The 17,500-nt window shown below is 42.7% G+C and overlaps 1 protein-coding gene across 1 annotated transcript in view; it reads right to left on the bottom strand.

The window, feature by feature from the left end:
* MARCHF5 (membrane associated ring-CH-type finger 5) overlaps positions 1-17,500 on the bottom strand; it is a 59,365-nt gene that overhangs the window by 40,142 nt on the left and 1,723 nt on the right. The window contains exon 3 of the mRNA XM_075613067.1: positions 2,312-2,543. Coding sequence (XP_075469182.1) covers positions 2,312-2,543 — 232 coding nt within the window. The remainder of the gene's footprint in view (positions 1-2,311; positions 2,544-17,500) is intronic.

Below are 17,500 nucleotides of genomic sequence, written 5' to 3'. Positions count from 1 at the left end.
CAGGTCTGCGGTGCGCCTTTACTAGGGATCTTTTGTGTACCCTGTACACCCCACTCTTTCTACGTATTGTTCCCTGGCAGCACGCGACCACATTTATTCATCTAGGGGTTTGAGCGAGGTACCACAAACCTCTAGCACTTTAAGAACTTGAATGAATTATTATCATTATGATACCAAAATGACTGTTTGGAGCTGAAAAGCGAGCGCGGAGTCGTAAGCAGAGTGTGGCATAACCGCAGGGCCAGGCTCCCCACCCCTACCTTTTCCTCTTGCCTCCTCTCTCCCCTCTTGGTTACCACTCCGAAGGGGGGAGGGGCCTGGCTGGGGTAGTTAAAAGCAGGCAGGGGTAATACCGGCATACACATACATGTACAGAGAGGTAATACCGGCATACACATACATGTACAGAGAGGTAATACCGGCATACACATACATGTACAGAGAGGTAATACCGGCATACACATACATGTCCAAGAGATAATACCGGCATACACATACATGTCAAGAGAGATAATACCGGCACACACATACATGTACAGTGAGGTAATACCGGCATACACATACATGTACAGAGAGGTAATACCGGCATACACATACATGTCAAGAGAGATAATACCGGCACACACATACATGTACAGTGAGGTAATACCGGCATACACATACATGTACAGAGAGGTAATACCGGCATACACATACATGTACAGAGAGGTAATACCGGCATACACATACATGTACAGAGAGGTAATACCGGCATACACATACATGTCCAAGAGATAATACCGGCATACACATACATGTCAAGAGAGATAATACCGGCACACACATACATGTACAGTGAGGTAATACCGGCATACACATACATGTCCAGAGAGGTAATACCAACATACACATACATGTACAGAGAGAATACCAGACACATACATGTCCAGTATATTCTCATTTTTTTACCAGACAGAGTAACCAAATACCGGACACATGGCAACCCTAAAAAACCCAGCCCATCCTTACACTGTATTTCATGTTATTCTGTAAATGCGTACTAAAAGGATTGTATGCTTGAATGCCTTTTAAAAAAAACATCTAAAGTCGGTCGTCTTCAAATCGCAGAGTGTAGGATTTATATTATAGCTATTATGAAACATTTTCTTAAGATGACAGAGAACATAAATATGTAATAACATTAATGTACACTAGTGTCTGCACAGCCTTCACTTTTATAAAGATCCTCTAATGTACATGAAATCGGTAGATATTGATTACATTTAAAAAAAAATCTTTGGCATACTGAACAGGTGGCTAATAAAGCAAATATTCTTCTGCATATCAAACACCATCATTTTTGTATATGAACGATTTCTCAACTCTGTATAAAATTGCTGAGTGTTCTATACTACAGGCACACACATTACTGGACAGTTTGGTTGTGAAAACACATACTCCAGTGTTCATTTTATATTGTATTAATGCAGAACTACAGGTTTAGGATGATATATAAAAAAAAAAAAAACATGCATACAGCTTTTGATTATTATTTCAGAAGATTTCTATGAACTTCAGCACCCAATCTCATTATTAGAAAGCATACAAAGTACAGTAACTTCAAACTACCGATTTTACTAGGTACTCTATGCGGATTTTACATTTGCACGAATACCAAGCAAACCAGTTATTCCAGACTAAGATACAGTAATTCTATTAAAAAACATGAAAAGAACTTGTCTGTTTCTTACAAATGTCTTTGAAAGAGAGCTGTGCCAAGTCTTGTGTTGATAAATCTTCTGTTGGACTTCTATTGACAGCTTTAATTTGGGCAAAGTGCCATCCAACAAACACTTCACAGTAGTGAACAATAATATATTATTTATTTTAATAAATAGGGCTAACAATGTAGATATACTGGTTGTGACACGAATCCCTGTACTGAAGAACATACAATCGTATTGTGGACCATGTTCTTACCACTCAGCTGGCGTGCGTATTCCAAATACCACCTTTAACTCTACATGATCAAATCACAAAAATATATATTTTTGTGAATTTATACAGTCTCTCTCAATTGCTGTTTTTGTACTACATGTTAATCTCCTGAACTGAATATACAATTCTTTCATATTTTTCTACCAAGCCTAGGAACGTGTATTTACGTAGGGTGGAAACTCTACGTTTCATGTGGCAAGAACAACATATAACTATGAATATATAACACAGACGCTTTGTTTCCAAAGGGGCATTCAAGAGATTGCGTTACATCAAAAATTGCACCTCAGGCGGAAAACGGTTAATTGCTTCTGACCGTGTTCTTTCTGCTTACCCAGATTTGGAAACACTATTAGGTATTCAGCATTGCACTGAGGACATGTGACCCGGGCAGTGCTATTCCCTCTCTGCTTCTCATCCACCCAGCGCTGGAGACAAGACTGATGTACCCACTTGGTGGAGCCCCTGCACCTGCACGGCCTCACCCATTCGGCTGTCCGATCGTCTTCATCTGTGGCGAAACACACCCAGCAACTTCTGTAAACCACACACAAAAAAATAAAAGGCTATTAGCAAACACTCAGACTGATTGCAATTATCCATTGTTAATGAGCAAACATTCAAACTAAACTCAATATGGATGCAATAAAATGTTCGGGCAAGAGACAAAAGTTGCTAGCATTAGACTTGCCTATGGGTTCTCATCAGTTCTGCACTAGGGCTTGGGAATTGCATTTTTAATTGGTTTGGGCATTTTTCCAGGCGATTAAACATATTTCTGCAGGAGTTTAACTGCAGAATTGATAAGCGTCCAATATTTAATTTAAAGCGAAGCCTTCCAAGCAAAGATGCACATTGGCTTTGCCTGATCATCACTGTCTGGGATTGCTGCTTCAGCAACAAAGTACCGCCGCTCTGTAACTTAGAATTCAGAAGTTGCAGCAGCTAGTCATATAAATGGCAGAGCAGATACTCAGTAGCTGCAGATAGGTGCCATACAAAACAGGACTGTTTTTTACTTGTGATTTAGTATTTCAAAGGTTGAGCTAAAATGTCTCAATGTTTAAAAAAATAATAATTTAACAAACAAATCTTGATGCCGTTTCTCTGCGTACGTTTATTTACGGCAGCCTTCTGTTAAACCCTGAAAATGAGCTAGAATCACATGATAACCTTTTGTATAATTAAAGCTGTAGCAAGCAATGAATAAGTAATAGAAATTCCCTTGTATTCTCTCATCGGCCTGATCTCTTTCTATTGGTGGCGACTGTTGCAGAAAGAACTATATAAAACCATTTCAACACACGGATCTCGGTTCTTGCCAGATTTTCCATTTTCTTGCACTGAATAAAACATGCCCTTGATCTCACAGCTGAATCAGGTCAGTACTCAAATAACAACCTGACTTAGAAAAGGCAGGATCACAGACAGAGTCTGTAAGACAAACCTCCAGCACTGAAGATTGCACAAAACAATAAGCCTGATGTATTTATGAAAACAAATGGCATCTTTTTCTGTTTATCAACGACAAAGATTCATTCCCAAAAAAGGCACAAAAGTGAATCTCTGTTTCAGGGCAAAAAAAAACAAAATGTGTTTACATTAGTACATTTCCCCGTGTGGGAAGTATTGCACTTACATCCATTTAAATAACCCTTGTAGCGATGGACAGGCACATTGCAGTGTGAAGTTCCCTGGCCGCCGACCTCCTCCGCACGTCTCCCTCCGACTCCCTCCGAGGTCGGCAGCCAGGGAACATCACACTGCAATGTGTCTGTCCATCGCTACAAGGACTATTTGAATCTAAATTGATGTAAGTGCAGTACCCCTTAGTGTGTACCTTCTTACAGGAATTCCCTACACATCTACATGTATTTCTTCCCAAGAGGTGAATATCACATATATGCCGGGAAGGAGGATAACTATTGCAGACTGACAAGGCCTCTATAACCACTATGGGAGTGTGGGTGTACGGAGAGGGGGTCTCGGGGAGTTGGAATGTGGTAGGGGGTCTCTGAGACACGTGGTATGTTAAGACAGGACCCGGGTGATGAGGGGTTAATCAGCTTGTGCGAGGCTTGCAGAATGAATAGGGAGGTATGGGGAGGTATGGGGCGGTATGGGGAGGTGATAATAGAAAGATTAGCAAGAAAAAGATGGTTTCCGGGCAGTTTAGGGCTCAATGTAAGATTACGGAAAGTTAGGGGAGTCGCTATAATAAATATGTGCCAAGCAGAAATATATATATCTGGTCAACAATATTCTCTATATGGGCACTGCACTGATTACACTGTATACAAATTGTGTAATGTATATCCGGCTGTTAAGTATATATGCTTCTGTATCACTAATAACTCGAGACCAAACCTTTGAGACTTCCTCATTGTGGTCTCCTTGCATATGCCTGGTAATAAAAATCATTACTCATTTATCCTATTTTGGCCTGAGCATTCGATTATTGATCCAGGCAACGACAGTTTTGGCGCAGTCGGCAGGATTCCAAAACGCTTATTTAAAGGAAACTCAATGTAAGTGCAATACTTACCCCACAGGGAGGTATACAATTGTAAACAAATGACACTGTTTTTTTATTTCTTTAGTTTTCTCTTTCCTGAAACTCTGCGCACCTAGGAACCTTTTCTAAAGAACGTTTGCAATTTTCAACTTATGGGGTTGAACTCAATCCGATAGGCAGCATTGAGGAACAGTTTAGTATATGTAATTGATTAGCACTGTTTTGTGTGAATCAAGATCAATACTGATTGTACTGGATGCACTAGACTTGTGCTATATATACACACACACACACACACACACACACACACACACACACACACACACACACACACACACGATTTTCAATATTTACAGTTACAGCGGGATTTGTATAAAGGAGAATTAAATTAAATAGGAGTATACTGTACCCCTTTCATATCAGAAAATCGAGTAGGAACAAAGTTAAGGGAAAAAGACAGAAGCTAAGAGGACTAAAAACTCAAGCGTCCCACTATCCACAAATCATTTATGGCAGTCGTCTTGTAATTAATTTGCAAACATTTCCACTTGTCATATTTATTAAGGCATCAAATCATTACGATTGACCCATCAAACCCATCAATCATTAGCTCGCTCGAGTACTACGCAGGACTGTTCTTTTGAAGGGGCAATTCTTACTAGGACCCAAGAGTACTAATGACAGACATAATAGCAATAAACATTTGATATGGTTGGATTTACTCTGGTCACGCCCCTTGGTCTGATGTCACGGTGTTCCACAGGCGTTGGCGCAGCCTGAGCCCTCCTTTCTTCCATTATCTTATTGGTTCTCTGACACGGACACTTAATTGACAAACGTGCCCGCATTCCCGGGGCCCCAGGAAATACAATTTGTATTTGATTTCTAGACACATAAAAGCATTGTTTAGGGAGATCTTTTAGGCTTGTTCAATTGTTTACAAACGGTTGTTTTAAAGCTGGCTATGGGGGATTGTGCCTTTAAAAAACCACGTGTTGTATGTACACTGCAGGTTATATATGTACCCTATTACACCACTGATGAATACGGACTTTTTTTAATCGGGTCTTTTGTTAACACTGCCCACTGAACCATTATGTAGCGAGTGTTACAATAAGGCTCGTACTAGCTCGATTGAAAAACAATTCTTACGAGACCATAATATACCAGTGTTCTACATTTGTTACATTTAGTAGGATGGCTGCCTCCCCTTTTCTGCCACTGCCGCCCCGCCTCCCCTGGCTAGATCAGGGGTGCACAAACTGGGTGGTGCGAGATTTTCAGGGGGGATGCGTCGGTTACAGAGGCCCCACGTTTCCCCGAAGGCATTTAAATTAAATGCCGTTTATCGCGCGAGTCCTCTGTAACTTTACTTACCTTAACTTTCCAGCGACGCATCGCCATGGCAACCGGCAGGGTCACATGACCCCTGCGGCGTCATTTGACGCTGGAGACTAGCAGGGGGGGGGGGGGGAGGGCCTGAGCAGGGGATGAGAGCAGGCAGGGGGGCGCAGGGAGAAGAGTTTGCGCACCCCTGGGCTAGATTTTCCATTGGTTTAGTGAAGGGCTCATATGGAGAACTAATTAAAATGCTAATGTAGCAATTACAAAATCACAAAGATAAAAACAGAATTATAAAGTCAATTTTTAGAAAGTTACGTCCATATTTCTTAACACTTTAAAACTAGAGGAAGGCTTCATCACCATGGAGGTTGAAAATGGGAAATTGAAATAATTTTGAACATGAAAAATAAATCTATCAATAAATCAGCTAAATTGCTTACCAATGTAATGCAGCAATGCCCCCTTGTATTATTTTTTACAGCATTGGGACCAGTGGGTCCCCAAAGCTGAACACTATTTTCAGCTCTGGGGAACCCCGATCCCAAGATATTTACCAGGTTTAAAGCTGCAGACCAAGCAATTTCCTACATGTGTGTTTTTTTTTTATTTTAAATACATCAGTTCGGTACTCTGAATGGCATTTTTTATGTATTATAATGTAACAAGCATTTTTTTGTTTCTATAGTAACCAATTAGGCTACGGCCTTAGTGCTCACTGCTGCACACTCGTCTGGCGGCGTGTGCACAGATTACAGCCGCACTCTATCAAGCTTTACAACCATTGGGAACTCCAGCCTATCATAGCTTGAGTCTGCCTATTTAAGGGCTCCATGCAGGTGGCAAGACATACCCCCAAAACAGTCTTTTTAGTCGAAACGCGAAGGGTTAAGGTCTACTGCAAGATCATTTCCATTGAGCTCTTCCACTGACTTGTTATATACTTATCTATAGCTGCATGCCTTCATTAAGGCAATTGGGACGGCAAATATCAATTTCCCAAGAGAAACAGAGACACTTCCAAGTTTTGACGTCATCCTCGCCAAAATATCGCGATATTTGGTGATTTAGGAGGAGGGGAACCGGAGCACCAGCAACCACGAGGAACACCAAGACCTGATCCCAAAGCTACCCAGCTCACTGTTACAGCAAAGATAGGATTGTATCGTGAAACACTTGAAACCAACTAATAAATTGTAAGTAGCTTCTGTACTATCGCTGTAATCCTCATACAACGTCACTATATTTGGCATCTCTCCTCATCCTGGAATTATCTATGGACTTTCATTGTATCCATGTCCTTCTAGGTGGTATTTAACTATTTTACATCCCCCTATTTTTGGTTTGCGCCTTTTGGTTCTTTTTTTCTTATACAACGCTTGGTCATTGTGTATAACTTGCACATTGTGGCAGCATCCATTGATACAATTTGATATTGTGTGTACACAATTTGCGCACACAATATTTACTCTTACTTACACATATTTACTCTCTCGATTGGCCGTGCAAACCACGTGATGCGGCCCGTAGACTGTGAAAACAAAATCTCAAGTCTCTTCATAGGACAGAAGCTTTGCAGCACGTCGCGGCGCCAACGTCGCAATTGGTATGTGCGCTTTCATTGCATTGTTTTGTAGACGCGCGGCGTCATGCCGTCGCGCGCGATTTCTGGTATAATCACAGCCTTGGCCTGAGCTTATAGTGCAGGCTACATTGACGGCAACGCGACTGGTGACATCACCCGTCACTGTCGCAAAAGTTGTAATTGAGTTTTTGCGATGTCACTGGCTGCAAGGGGCGGTGACGTCATGTAGGGGCTATGTGATTGGCTTATTGCAGTCACGTGGTGCGGCCATCGTAGTAAATATCAAAATCCATTGATTTCAGCCATTTTGGTCGCTGTGTCGCGCCTGCTATTAGGCAGAAGCGACTAATTAGATTTACTTGTTTTGACGCGGCGCGCAGACACTGTAACCAGAACTATAAGAGCAGCCTTAGGTTGCGTCCATAGAAGGACAAGCAGCGCGGACGCTCCGCGCTGAGCCCCGGCATCCTCAATGAGGATGTCTTTAGAGGGGGCTCACGCGAGCGTCCGCAGGCGTGCTCAGGAGTTGGATTTTTCAGCCGAGCGCCAAGCTGTTTTTCAGCGCACTGTCGGCTGAAAACATCCAATCAGCGCAAAGCAGCGTCAACGTCACGGCGCCGTGACGTCGATGCGTCGCGGGCGATTGGCCCAGCGACGTCACTGCCACGCCTCCCACCACCTCCCCCCGCCTCCCGATCGCGGACGCTGGCTCGCCTGCATGTGCATGAAATAGCTCATGCTTGATCAGGTGAGCATCAGCATCCGCGCAGCTCAGCGCTGCGCCACGTTCTATGGGGGCAGCCTATGGGGGCACTGCTGCTTGGCTCCTTAAGTTTGTTTGTTACTGGATCTACGCTGGAAAGGAGGATATTATCTATCCCAGACTGCACATCTCAGCACTTTACTATTGCGGAGATGCCGCCGTCACTATTTCTATTTGCTGTGTTCATTTCAAATTATGCACTTCTATCAACCAGCCTCATATGTCTCTAACTCTATTCATATATCTCCATCTCTCCTTTCTTCCCCACTTCTCAGTTCACATGAACTCCTTTCTTACCTGCGCCCTCTGTCACCGCACAGCTATACACCCTGCACTAAAACACACCCCTACAAATCATACGCTCACATTTTTTCTTTCCATGCTTCTCCTCCTTGCTTCTGGGGATCTCGTTCCAAATCCTGGTTCCTGCCTTATTTCTACATGCTCTCGTCCTCGCCTGTCAAATGCAACTTCTACTCTTTCTGGTGTCAACCCCTCCAACCTCATACCCATCTCCTGCCACCCTCCCTGCTCTCTCCCTTTCTCCTGTGCCCTTTGGAATGCTCGCTCCCTCTCTAACAAGTTCCTCTCTGTGCATGACTTCTTTCTCTCTCACTCCCTGCTTCTCTTTGCTATAACTGAGACCTGGCTCACTCAGTATGACTCTGCTCTGGAAGCTGCCCTCTTTTATGGTGGCCTTTCTTTCTCCCACACTCCGCGCCCTGATGGCAGGGGTGGAGGCGTGGGGCTCCAGCTCTCCTCTTTCTGCCGTTAACGAACCCTTCCTATTCCTCCCTCTTGCTTTTCCCTCCTTTGAAACTCACTGTCCAGATCGTCTCTCCTCTCCCTGTCCACGTGGCAGTCATCCATCACCCGCCTACCTCTACTCATCCCCCTTCTGTCTTTCTCTCTCACTTTGAATCCTGGATCTCCTTATTTCTCTACTCTGACTCCCCTGTTCTTCTCCTTGGGAACTTCAACTGCCACACTGATAAACCCCACGGCCCTTTGGGCTTCCCGCATTCTCTCTCTAACCTCTTCTTTTGGCCTTCAACAGTGGACTGCAGCCAGCACCCACAATGATGGCCACAACCTAGACCTGGTCTTCACTAAACTTTTGTGTCTATGATTTCTCCATTTCCTCCTTTCCTCTCTCTGACCATCACCTCATCTAATTTTCTCTCTCTCGCTTCTCCCCTTCTCCATCTCCACCCCCCCCCCCCTCGTTTCAACAGAAACCTGCTCTCTATAAACCTACCAGCTTTTGATTCCACTTTATGCTCCTCCCTCTCCTCTCTCAGTTCTGCTCCAGACCCTGACAACCTGGTCAGGAACTACAACTCTGCCTTATCCTCCTTTCTTGATCTACATGCCTCGCTTTCTCTCCACCGTTCTCGCCCTTCTAACCCCAGACCCTCACCTTGATAAAGGGCCACAAGCCCGAAACGCGTAGGTGTTCTGTTTTTGTGCTATTTTTGGTCCATTAAACTTTTATTATTGGGAACGCACCTCTGTGTTTATTCAGCTCTAGTGGAACCAGTGCTTTGTTTTTTTCTCTTCCTCCTTTGCATATCTACCCGAACGGAGGCACGGTACACCCCAGGAGAAGTGGATGACAAGGTTTCATAATATCGTGAGTTATACTCTTAAGTGAGCCTTTTCCACCCTCCTTTCTCCATAAGTGGCTGCAAGGATTGTTGTTTTACCCCATGTTTTCACCATGATGTTGTTTTAACTGCTGGACACCGGCAGGTGTGTATCGTCCCTACCTCATTGCCTGTGGGACTTTACTTTCCAGTTACACATCCAATAGGTGTGTGGGTGTTTATCACTATCCTAGCCTTATCTTTTGCTTTCTTTGGAGGGGTAATCCGCTTTCAACCTGAGCCCATCATAACATATTCTACTGTGATTTTTTGTTTTTGAGCACTATGCAACCTATTTTTCTAACCCCAGACCCTGGCTAAATTCCCACACGTGCATGCTACGCTCCTCCACTCATTCCTCTGAACGCCTCTGGAGGAAATCTCACACTCTTGCATACTTCCTTCACTACAAATTTATGCTATCTTGTTTCAACTCTGCCCTCTCTCAGACTAAACAGACCTACTTTACTTCACTAATCAACACACACAAGACTAACCCACACCGACTCTTCTCTGTCTTTGACTCTACTCAAACCACCCCCAGCTGCCTCTTCTTCCTCCATTTCACCTCAGGACTTTGCTGACTATTTTAAGGAAAAGGTGGAATCCATACGTCAGAACATCCCCTCTGTTTCCTCCTCCCATCCTACACCGCTTCCTAACTCTCCTCCTGCCTTCCTTGACTCTTTTTTCGCTGTCTCGGGGGAGGAGATGTTGATCTCCTCTTCTCCCTCTACCACTTGCCCTCTTTACCCCATTCCCTCCCATCTCTTAAGACCTCATACGCCTACTATAATCCCTACGCTCACACACATTTTTAGCTCTTCCCTCTACTCTGGTACCTTTCCTTCCTCCTTCAAAACATGCAACAGTTATACCATTACTCAAAAACAGTAAGCTTGACCCTACCTGTCTTTCTAACTATCGACCTGTCTCCCTCCCCTGCCTTTTGCCTCTTAACTCCTTGAACGTCTTCTATTTTCTCGCTTGCTCCCTTTTCCCAACTCCTATTCTCTCCTAGACACTACAATCTGGCTTCTGCACGGCTCACTCGACTGAAACAGCCCTCGCAAAAATAACTAATGACCGCCATGCTGCCAAAGACAGAGGTCATTACACTCTTCTCATATTACTCGACCTCTCTGCAGCATTTGACACCGTGGACCACCCTCTTCTCTTTCACATTCTCCATACTCTTGGTATTCATAACAAAGCTCTATCCTGGATCTCCTCTTACCTCTCCCATCATGCTTTCAGTGTCTCTTCTGCTAACGCCTCCTCCTCTATTGATCTCTCTGTGGGGGTACCCCAGGGATCATCTCTTTTCTCTGTACACACTCTCCCTAGGTGACCTAATCACATCTCTTGGGTTTTAATATCACCTCTACGCTGACGACACACAAATTTACTTTTCAACACCCGACCTTACACCTGCTGTACAAAACAAAGTTTCTGAATGTCTCTCTGCGATATCATCCTGGGTGGCCCTCCGCCAACTTAAACTTAACATACTTCCTCCCAAACCTGGCCCTACTACCTCCTTCCACATTACTGTTGTAAGTACCATCATTCACCCAGTAGCCCAAGCACACTGCCTAGGGGTCACACTCGACGCATCTCTCACATTCAAAACGTTTCTAAAACCTATGACTTTTTCCTCCGCAATATAACTAAGATACACCCTTTCCTCTGTTGGTCAACTGCTAAAACTCTGACTCAGGCCCTCATTCTCTCCAGTCTCGATTACTGTAACCTCCTACTGTCCGGCCTTCCTGCCTCTCCTACAATCTATCCTAAACACTGCTGCCAGAATCACTCTACTCTTTCCTAGATCTGTCTCAGCATCTCCCCTCATGAAATCCCTCTCCTGGCTTCCGATCAAATCCCGCATCTCACACTCCATTCTTCTCCTCACTTTTAAAGATTTACACTCTTCTGCCCCTCCTTACATCTCAGCCCTAATTTCTCGCTATGCACTATCTATCCTGACTCTTGCGTTCTGCTCAAGGATGTCTTCTTTCTACCCTATTTGTATCTAAAGCCCTCTCCCGCCTTAAACCTTTCTCGCTGACTGCCCCACAACTCTGGAATGCCATTCCCCTCAATACCTGACTAACACACTCTATCAACCTTTAAGACCCACCTTAAGACACCTGCTTAACGAAGCATACAAGTAGCACTTAGCCCCCTGCAGACGCACTTACCAGAACGCCCTCCTACTGTATCTGTATGTTCCTACCTACCAATTACATTGTAAGCTCTTCGGAGCAGGGACTCCTTTTCCTAAATGTTACTTTTATGTCTGAACCACTTATTCCCATGATCTGTTATTTGTATTATTTGTTATTTATATGATTGACACGTGTATTACTGCTGTGAAGCGTTATGTACATTAATGGCGCTACATAAATAAAGACATACATACTTTGCCACTTTAGTTTGTATCCTGTCAGCTAGTGCTACTGTAGCTCAAAGACAAATAGGAGATGGGAATGCAAAACACTTTTTATTTAAATGTACACCATTGAGACAGCAGAACTGGTTCTACCATTCCTTTGAAGATTACTACAGTCTTTTTACATTTACCAAAAAATGCAAATTATGTTGATTAAGCAAAAGATATTCCTTGGTTATTTAAAGTGAAATTTAAATACTTTCAGATTAAATGGCTAATGAAGGATAAAATCAGCATATGTGTGTATTAATTAAAAGCTATTCTGTCTCAGCACAGGGACATGGGATATATTCGTATGCATATTGAACAGGAATTATAACTTACATCAGCATCTGTTTAAAACTACATTTCTAATTTCATTATGGAGAGAAAGGAAAACAGCTGAATAGACAAAAAAGCCCAAAGCACACCAATTTGCACATTAACCTGCAGATGCAGATATACGAACTTAATGAAAACTCTACTACTTATAAGCAGCAGTCCCGCCAACTTTTTTTTTTTGTACAGGATGGGAACTAGAGGGTCCGTCGTAGAAAAAAACACCGCTATTTTCAGCTACGAGAACGCCCCTTAATTAGTTTCCCGTGATACTTGAAGACTCCACCTCCACCACACTGCAATGGATTATAACCCACCCATTCGGCATTAATATGCTGTAATACGGAATAGGAAAGAAAAACAAAAGCCGAGCACAGATTAAAAAAAATAAAAATAATTTATTCAATTAATAAAAACTCAAAGCAACGTTTCGGTCCAACATGGACCTTCATTGGAGCATAATAAACAATACACAAATACCACAAACACATACCCTTACCAATCAAATAAGCAGCGGAGTCAGGTGCGCGGAGGGGGGGTGTGACGCTCACAGCGGGGAACAGCACGACATTTGCATTAACACCAGCAGCACCAGGACCACGAAGACGCGGCAGTTCCGGCGCGAGCAGGAGACCAAGTCCTTCGGTAACCAGGGCGCCATTCTACGCCAGGCCTCCTCCCCGTGACAACGGAACTCGCTGCCTAGCAACAATAAACCCAAGAACACATACGCAGGCTACAAATATCATACAAATGCAGACCAGTCACACACTAAATACCCAATACAAATGCCATCAATATATAAAAGAGCAGAAAACCAACGGTATAATATATGCAGACATCACAATAAATACCAGTCACGCTGACTCATAACATATGTAATACCAAAAATAGAAAAATACACTCATTTAATGACCAGAACTAGATTAGAGGGGAATTTGGCCAATCCATTTGGAATACAAACCCCCAAGACCAGACCCACCATAGATAGTGAACAATTGTTTAGAAATTCAATACAAATAAAGTTTAAAAAAAAAAAAGTAAAAAATGAGGACCGCTTCTTAGGCTGCGTCTATACTTACTCCGACGGAGCGGAGCGGAGGGCAGGCGCACCCACGCTGCGCCATCACATCTACTGTCCTTTTTGAGGATGCCTATAGATGGCGCCAGCGCGCACATCAGACGGAGCTCACAATGGCGCGAAATTCAAGAAGACAGAGACACGTGATTTTTTGCGCGATGGCATCGGGATGTGAGGTAGGAAAGTGACGTCCCCGCCGGAACGTCATTGACACGCCTCCAAATTTTCATTGCCACGTCCCCAAATCGCGCCTGCTGCATACTCTGCAAAGCCATGAAAAAGCTCAGGCTTTAGCAAGAGTATTGCAGCGTGTGTGCGACTCCCCTCCGTCTGCCTGAGTATAGACGTAGCCTAAGGCTACGGCCCCGCTGCCAAAGACAGCGCGCTCGCACTGCAAACAGGCGGCGCGTGAAAGTCACTGCACCGCGATCTGCAGCTGAAACAATTAAACAGGTCGCCAATAGAACGCAAGTATCTCTTAATATAGTGGGGGAAAATAGAATCAAAAGATATTAACCGATTCATATTCATGCATAAATACATGTGTGTATGTTGGAGCTAGACTACTACCCATGGCCATATCCTGTGTCTGCAAATAAAATCTTCACAAACTTAAAGATGTTTTTAAACAAAACCAATTCCAAAAGTTGCATCAAAAAAAAAAAAATAAGGGGTAGGCCATAACAGCCTCTCTCCAAAGTAGATCACACCGCCTCAATACCATCATTCGGAAAGTTGGTTTACAAGGATGTCCCATCTATAGTGACTGGTACCCGGACAGCACCCGGAACAATAGGGCATGTCCCTAATTTAAGCAAATAGTCTGACGTGTCTTTTAGGTATGCTGGGGTCTTAATCGCTGACCTCTGAAGAAAACTATCTACACATTGGGCCAACGTTTCTGCGTTAGAAGCTGCAATAATAGGCTGGCCAGACGGGCTGACAAGAGTCTTATGTACCTCGGGTATGAGCCACAATGCCGATATAACCGTGTTCTTTTGTTTAAGGCAGTCAGCTGTATCTATCCACATTTGTTTATGAGCCTCCTAAATAACCACATTGATCTCCCTCTTGAAATAACAAGTGGGATCCAAAGAAAAAGGTTGGTAACAGGTGGCATCCACTGGTTGGCGTAGTGTCTTTATTTGGTAATCCTTATAACCAGTGTTCGACAAACCTATACATTTGCACGCCCCGGGCGAGTGGATTTAACATCGTGGCCAGCTCCTATTGGCCCAAGCAGCACACGTGTGGTACTAGGTGGCGAGTAGATTTTTTTGGTGATTTGTCGACCACTGCTTATAACACATAATGACGATGTCACCACCTTTGTTGGTTGGCTTGATAATGCGTGTCTTGTGATAACCTCTGAAATGCTTTATATTCACCTTTCGTCAAGTTGTCTACGCGAGTAAGTACATTTCTTAAAGTCTCTATCAAAATCTTTAAAAAAAAATAAAAAAAATGTTTGTATTAGATTTCCGAACAATTGTTTACCATCTATGCTGGGTTTGGTCTTGGGTTTGTATTCCCCTCTAGTCATGGTCATTACACTATTTGATTACACAATTTTTGGTATTACATATGTACATATATTATCAGTTAGTTTGACTGTATATTTTTTGTGATGTTTGCATATATTATACCGTTCGTTTTCAACTTTTATATATTGATGGAATTTTTTCTATATTCTGATTGGCATTTGTACTAGATATTTATTGTGTGATTGGTCTCTGCTTTTGTGGTTATTTGTAGGTTGCTTGTCGGTCCTGGTTTTTGTTTATTGTTGCTGAGTAGCGAGGTCCGTTGTCATGAGGCGGCCTAGCATAGCACGGCATCCTAGCGCGCCATGTCCACCGGAAGACTTGGCCTCCTGCTCGCGCCGGATGTGACGCGCCTTCTTTGTCTTGGTTTTTTCTGGCGTTCATTGAAATGTCGTGGTTTTCCCCTCTGCACATCGGACTCCGCTGCATCTTTGATTGGTAAGGGTATATATTTGCAGAATTTATCGTTATGCTCCGATGAAGATCCATGCTGAACTTAAACAGCAAACTTGCTAGGGTTTTTTTGATTAAAAAAAAAAAATCATAATTTATTCAATTATCTGTGCCCAGCTTTTATTTCTTCTTCCTATTTCCATATCCTTGGTGTTTTTGGACATGCACCAATCATCTAGAGGCACTGGATTATTGCATCAAAATGAAATCATTTTTTATCTTTATACTTCGTGTGTCCGATCATAGGTTGTATTTTGTAATACAGAGAAGGGCTGTTCACATCTGCTTAGTAAACATTAATGTAAACTCTTGTTAACAGGTTCCCCCAACACCCAATATTTACTCGAGATTTATGCCCCTTTTCCTATTTATATTACTTTGCACAGTATTTAGGTCTTGTATAATATTGCTGCATACATGGTTAGCGCTATATAATACATAAAAATACAATACAAATTATCCACCCCCCCCCCACCAAGAAAAAAATCTTGCCTCTCCCCCCCAGTTTGCGCACCCCTGAGTTAAAGGACAACATGGTAGTTTGCATTCTATGTGAAAGTACTCCAAGGTATGGGCAGATGAAATAAAGGCTTCTACCCAAGTAATTAGGGATTTTTAGTTTTATTATGACACTGCAAGCAAATACATCCAATATAAAAACAATCTGCACCCAAAGGAAGTGGCAATTTGGAACAGTAAACACATTAAAAGCGTATTTTGCTTAACTATAATTTCATTTTCAGAATCCAATATCACATGGTGTGTCCAGTCATCATCTGATGAAGCATCAATGTTGCTGCTAAAACCACCCAGTGTGAAATAGATTTAATTAAATAAGCTTTTAATGTCACGTCTTATTCCTGTTAACTTTCTGTATATAATAGAAAGTTAACACTTCAGAAGTGCCGAGACTCTGCACGTTTTTATTATTTGATTAAATGGATTATATTGCCCAAATAAAGCCTTCAGCGTAAAAAGGTAACGGAAAACCCAAACAGTTGATGACATCATAAAAATATAGGTAAAGAAAAACACAGTTGTGTGACAAGGTAACATGCAGGTAGCAGGCTGCTGTCTTTAATTGGAATGCAACATTTAGAAGCAGATTCATCAAGCCCCGATCTGGCGTTAACGCTCATTGATTTGAATGGGAGTCCATTCCGGATCGGGTGTGATAACCTGTATTGGCACTTGATCAATCTTTATTAACCTGATCATTTTTTTAAAGGTTTTGCATTTCTAGTTGGAAGGAACATTGTTAAAAATATTGATCGGCAATAATTGGGTAATTATTTAATAAATGATCACATCCATCTTTTTATATACCTAAGTTTTGTAAATATTAATTTTGTAACCCATTTAAATGGGGCATGTGACAGTTTCATAGCATATTGAATAGGTGCCAATATGTTCAAGATAAGCAATCAAAGAATACCTGTGCTCAGTCACACCTATGTATTGACACAACACGTGTGTGCATATGTGCATATACACACACACACACACACACACACACACACACACACACACACACACACACACACACACGTATTTATATGTGTGTATGTATTTATGTGTGTATGTGTGTGCATGTATTTATGTGTGTGTATGTATTTATTCATATGTGTATGTGTGTGTATGTATTTATGTGCAGTGTTCGACAATTATATACATTTACTCGCCCGGGGCGGGTGGATTTAACCCCCGGGCGAGTAAATATTGGCCCAAGCAGCACACATGTGTTTTTTAAATTTCCCGCGCTCGCGCTGCTGTTTTTCCCGCGCTTGCGCTGGAGAAAAAAAAAAAAAAAAGCCGGAGGCGG

This window comes from Ascaphus truei, chromosome 8 (assembly GCF_040206685.1).
Source record: "Ascaphus truei isolate aAscTru1 chromosome 8, aAscTru1.hap1, whole genome shotgun sequence".
Classification (NCBI taxonomy): Eukaryota; Metazoa; Chordata; class Amphibia; order Anura; family Ascaphidae; genus Ascaphus; species Ascaphus truei.
Note: the sequence above shows the minus strand (reverse complement) of the source record. Positions and strands in the feature narration are given on the sequence as shown.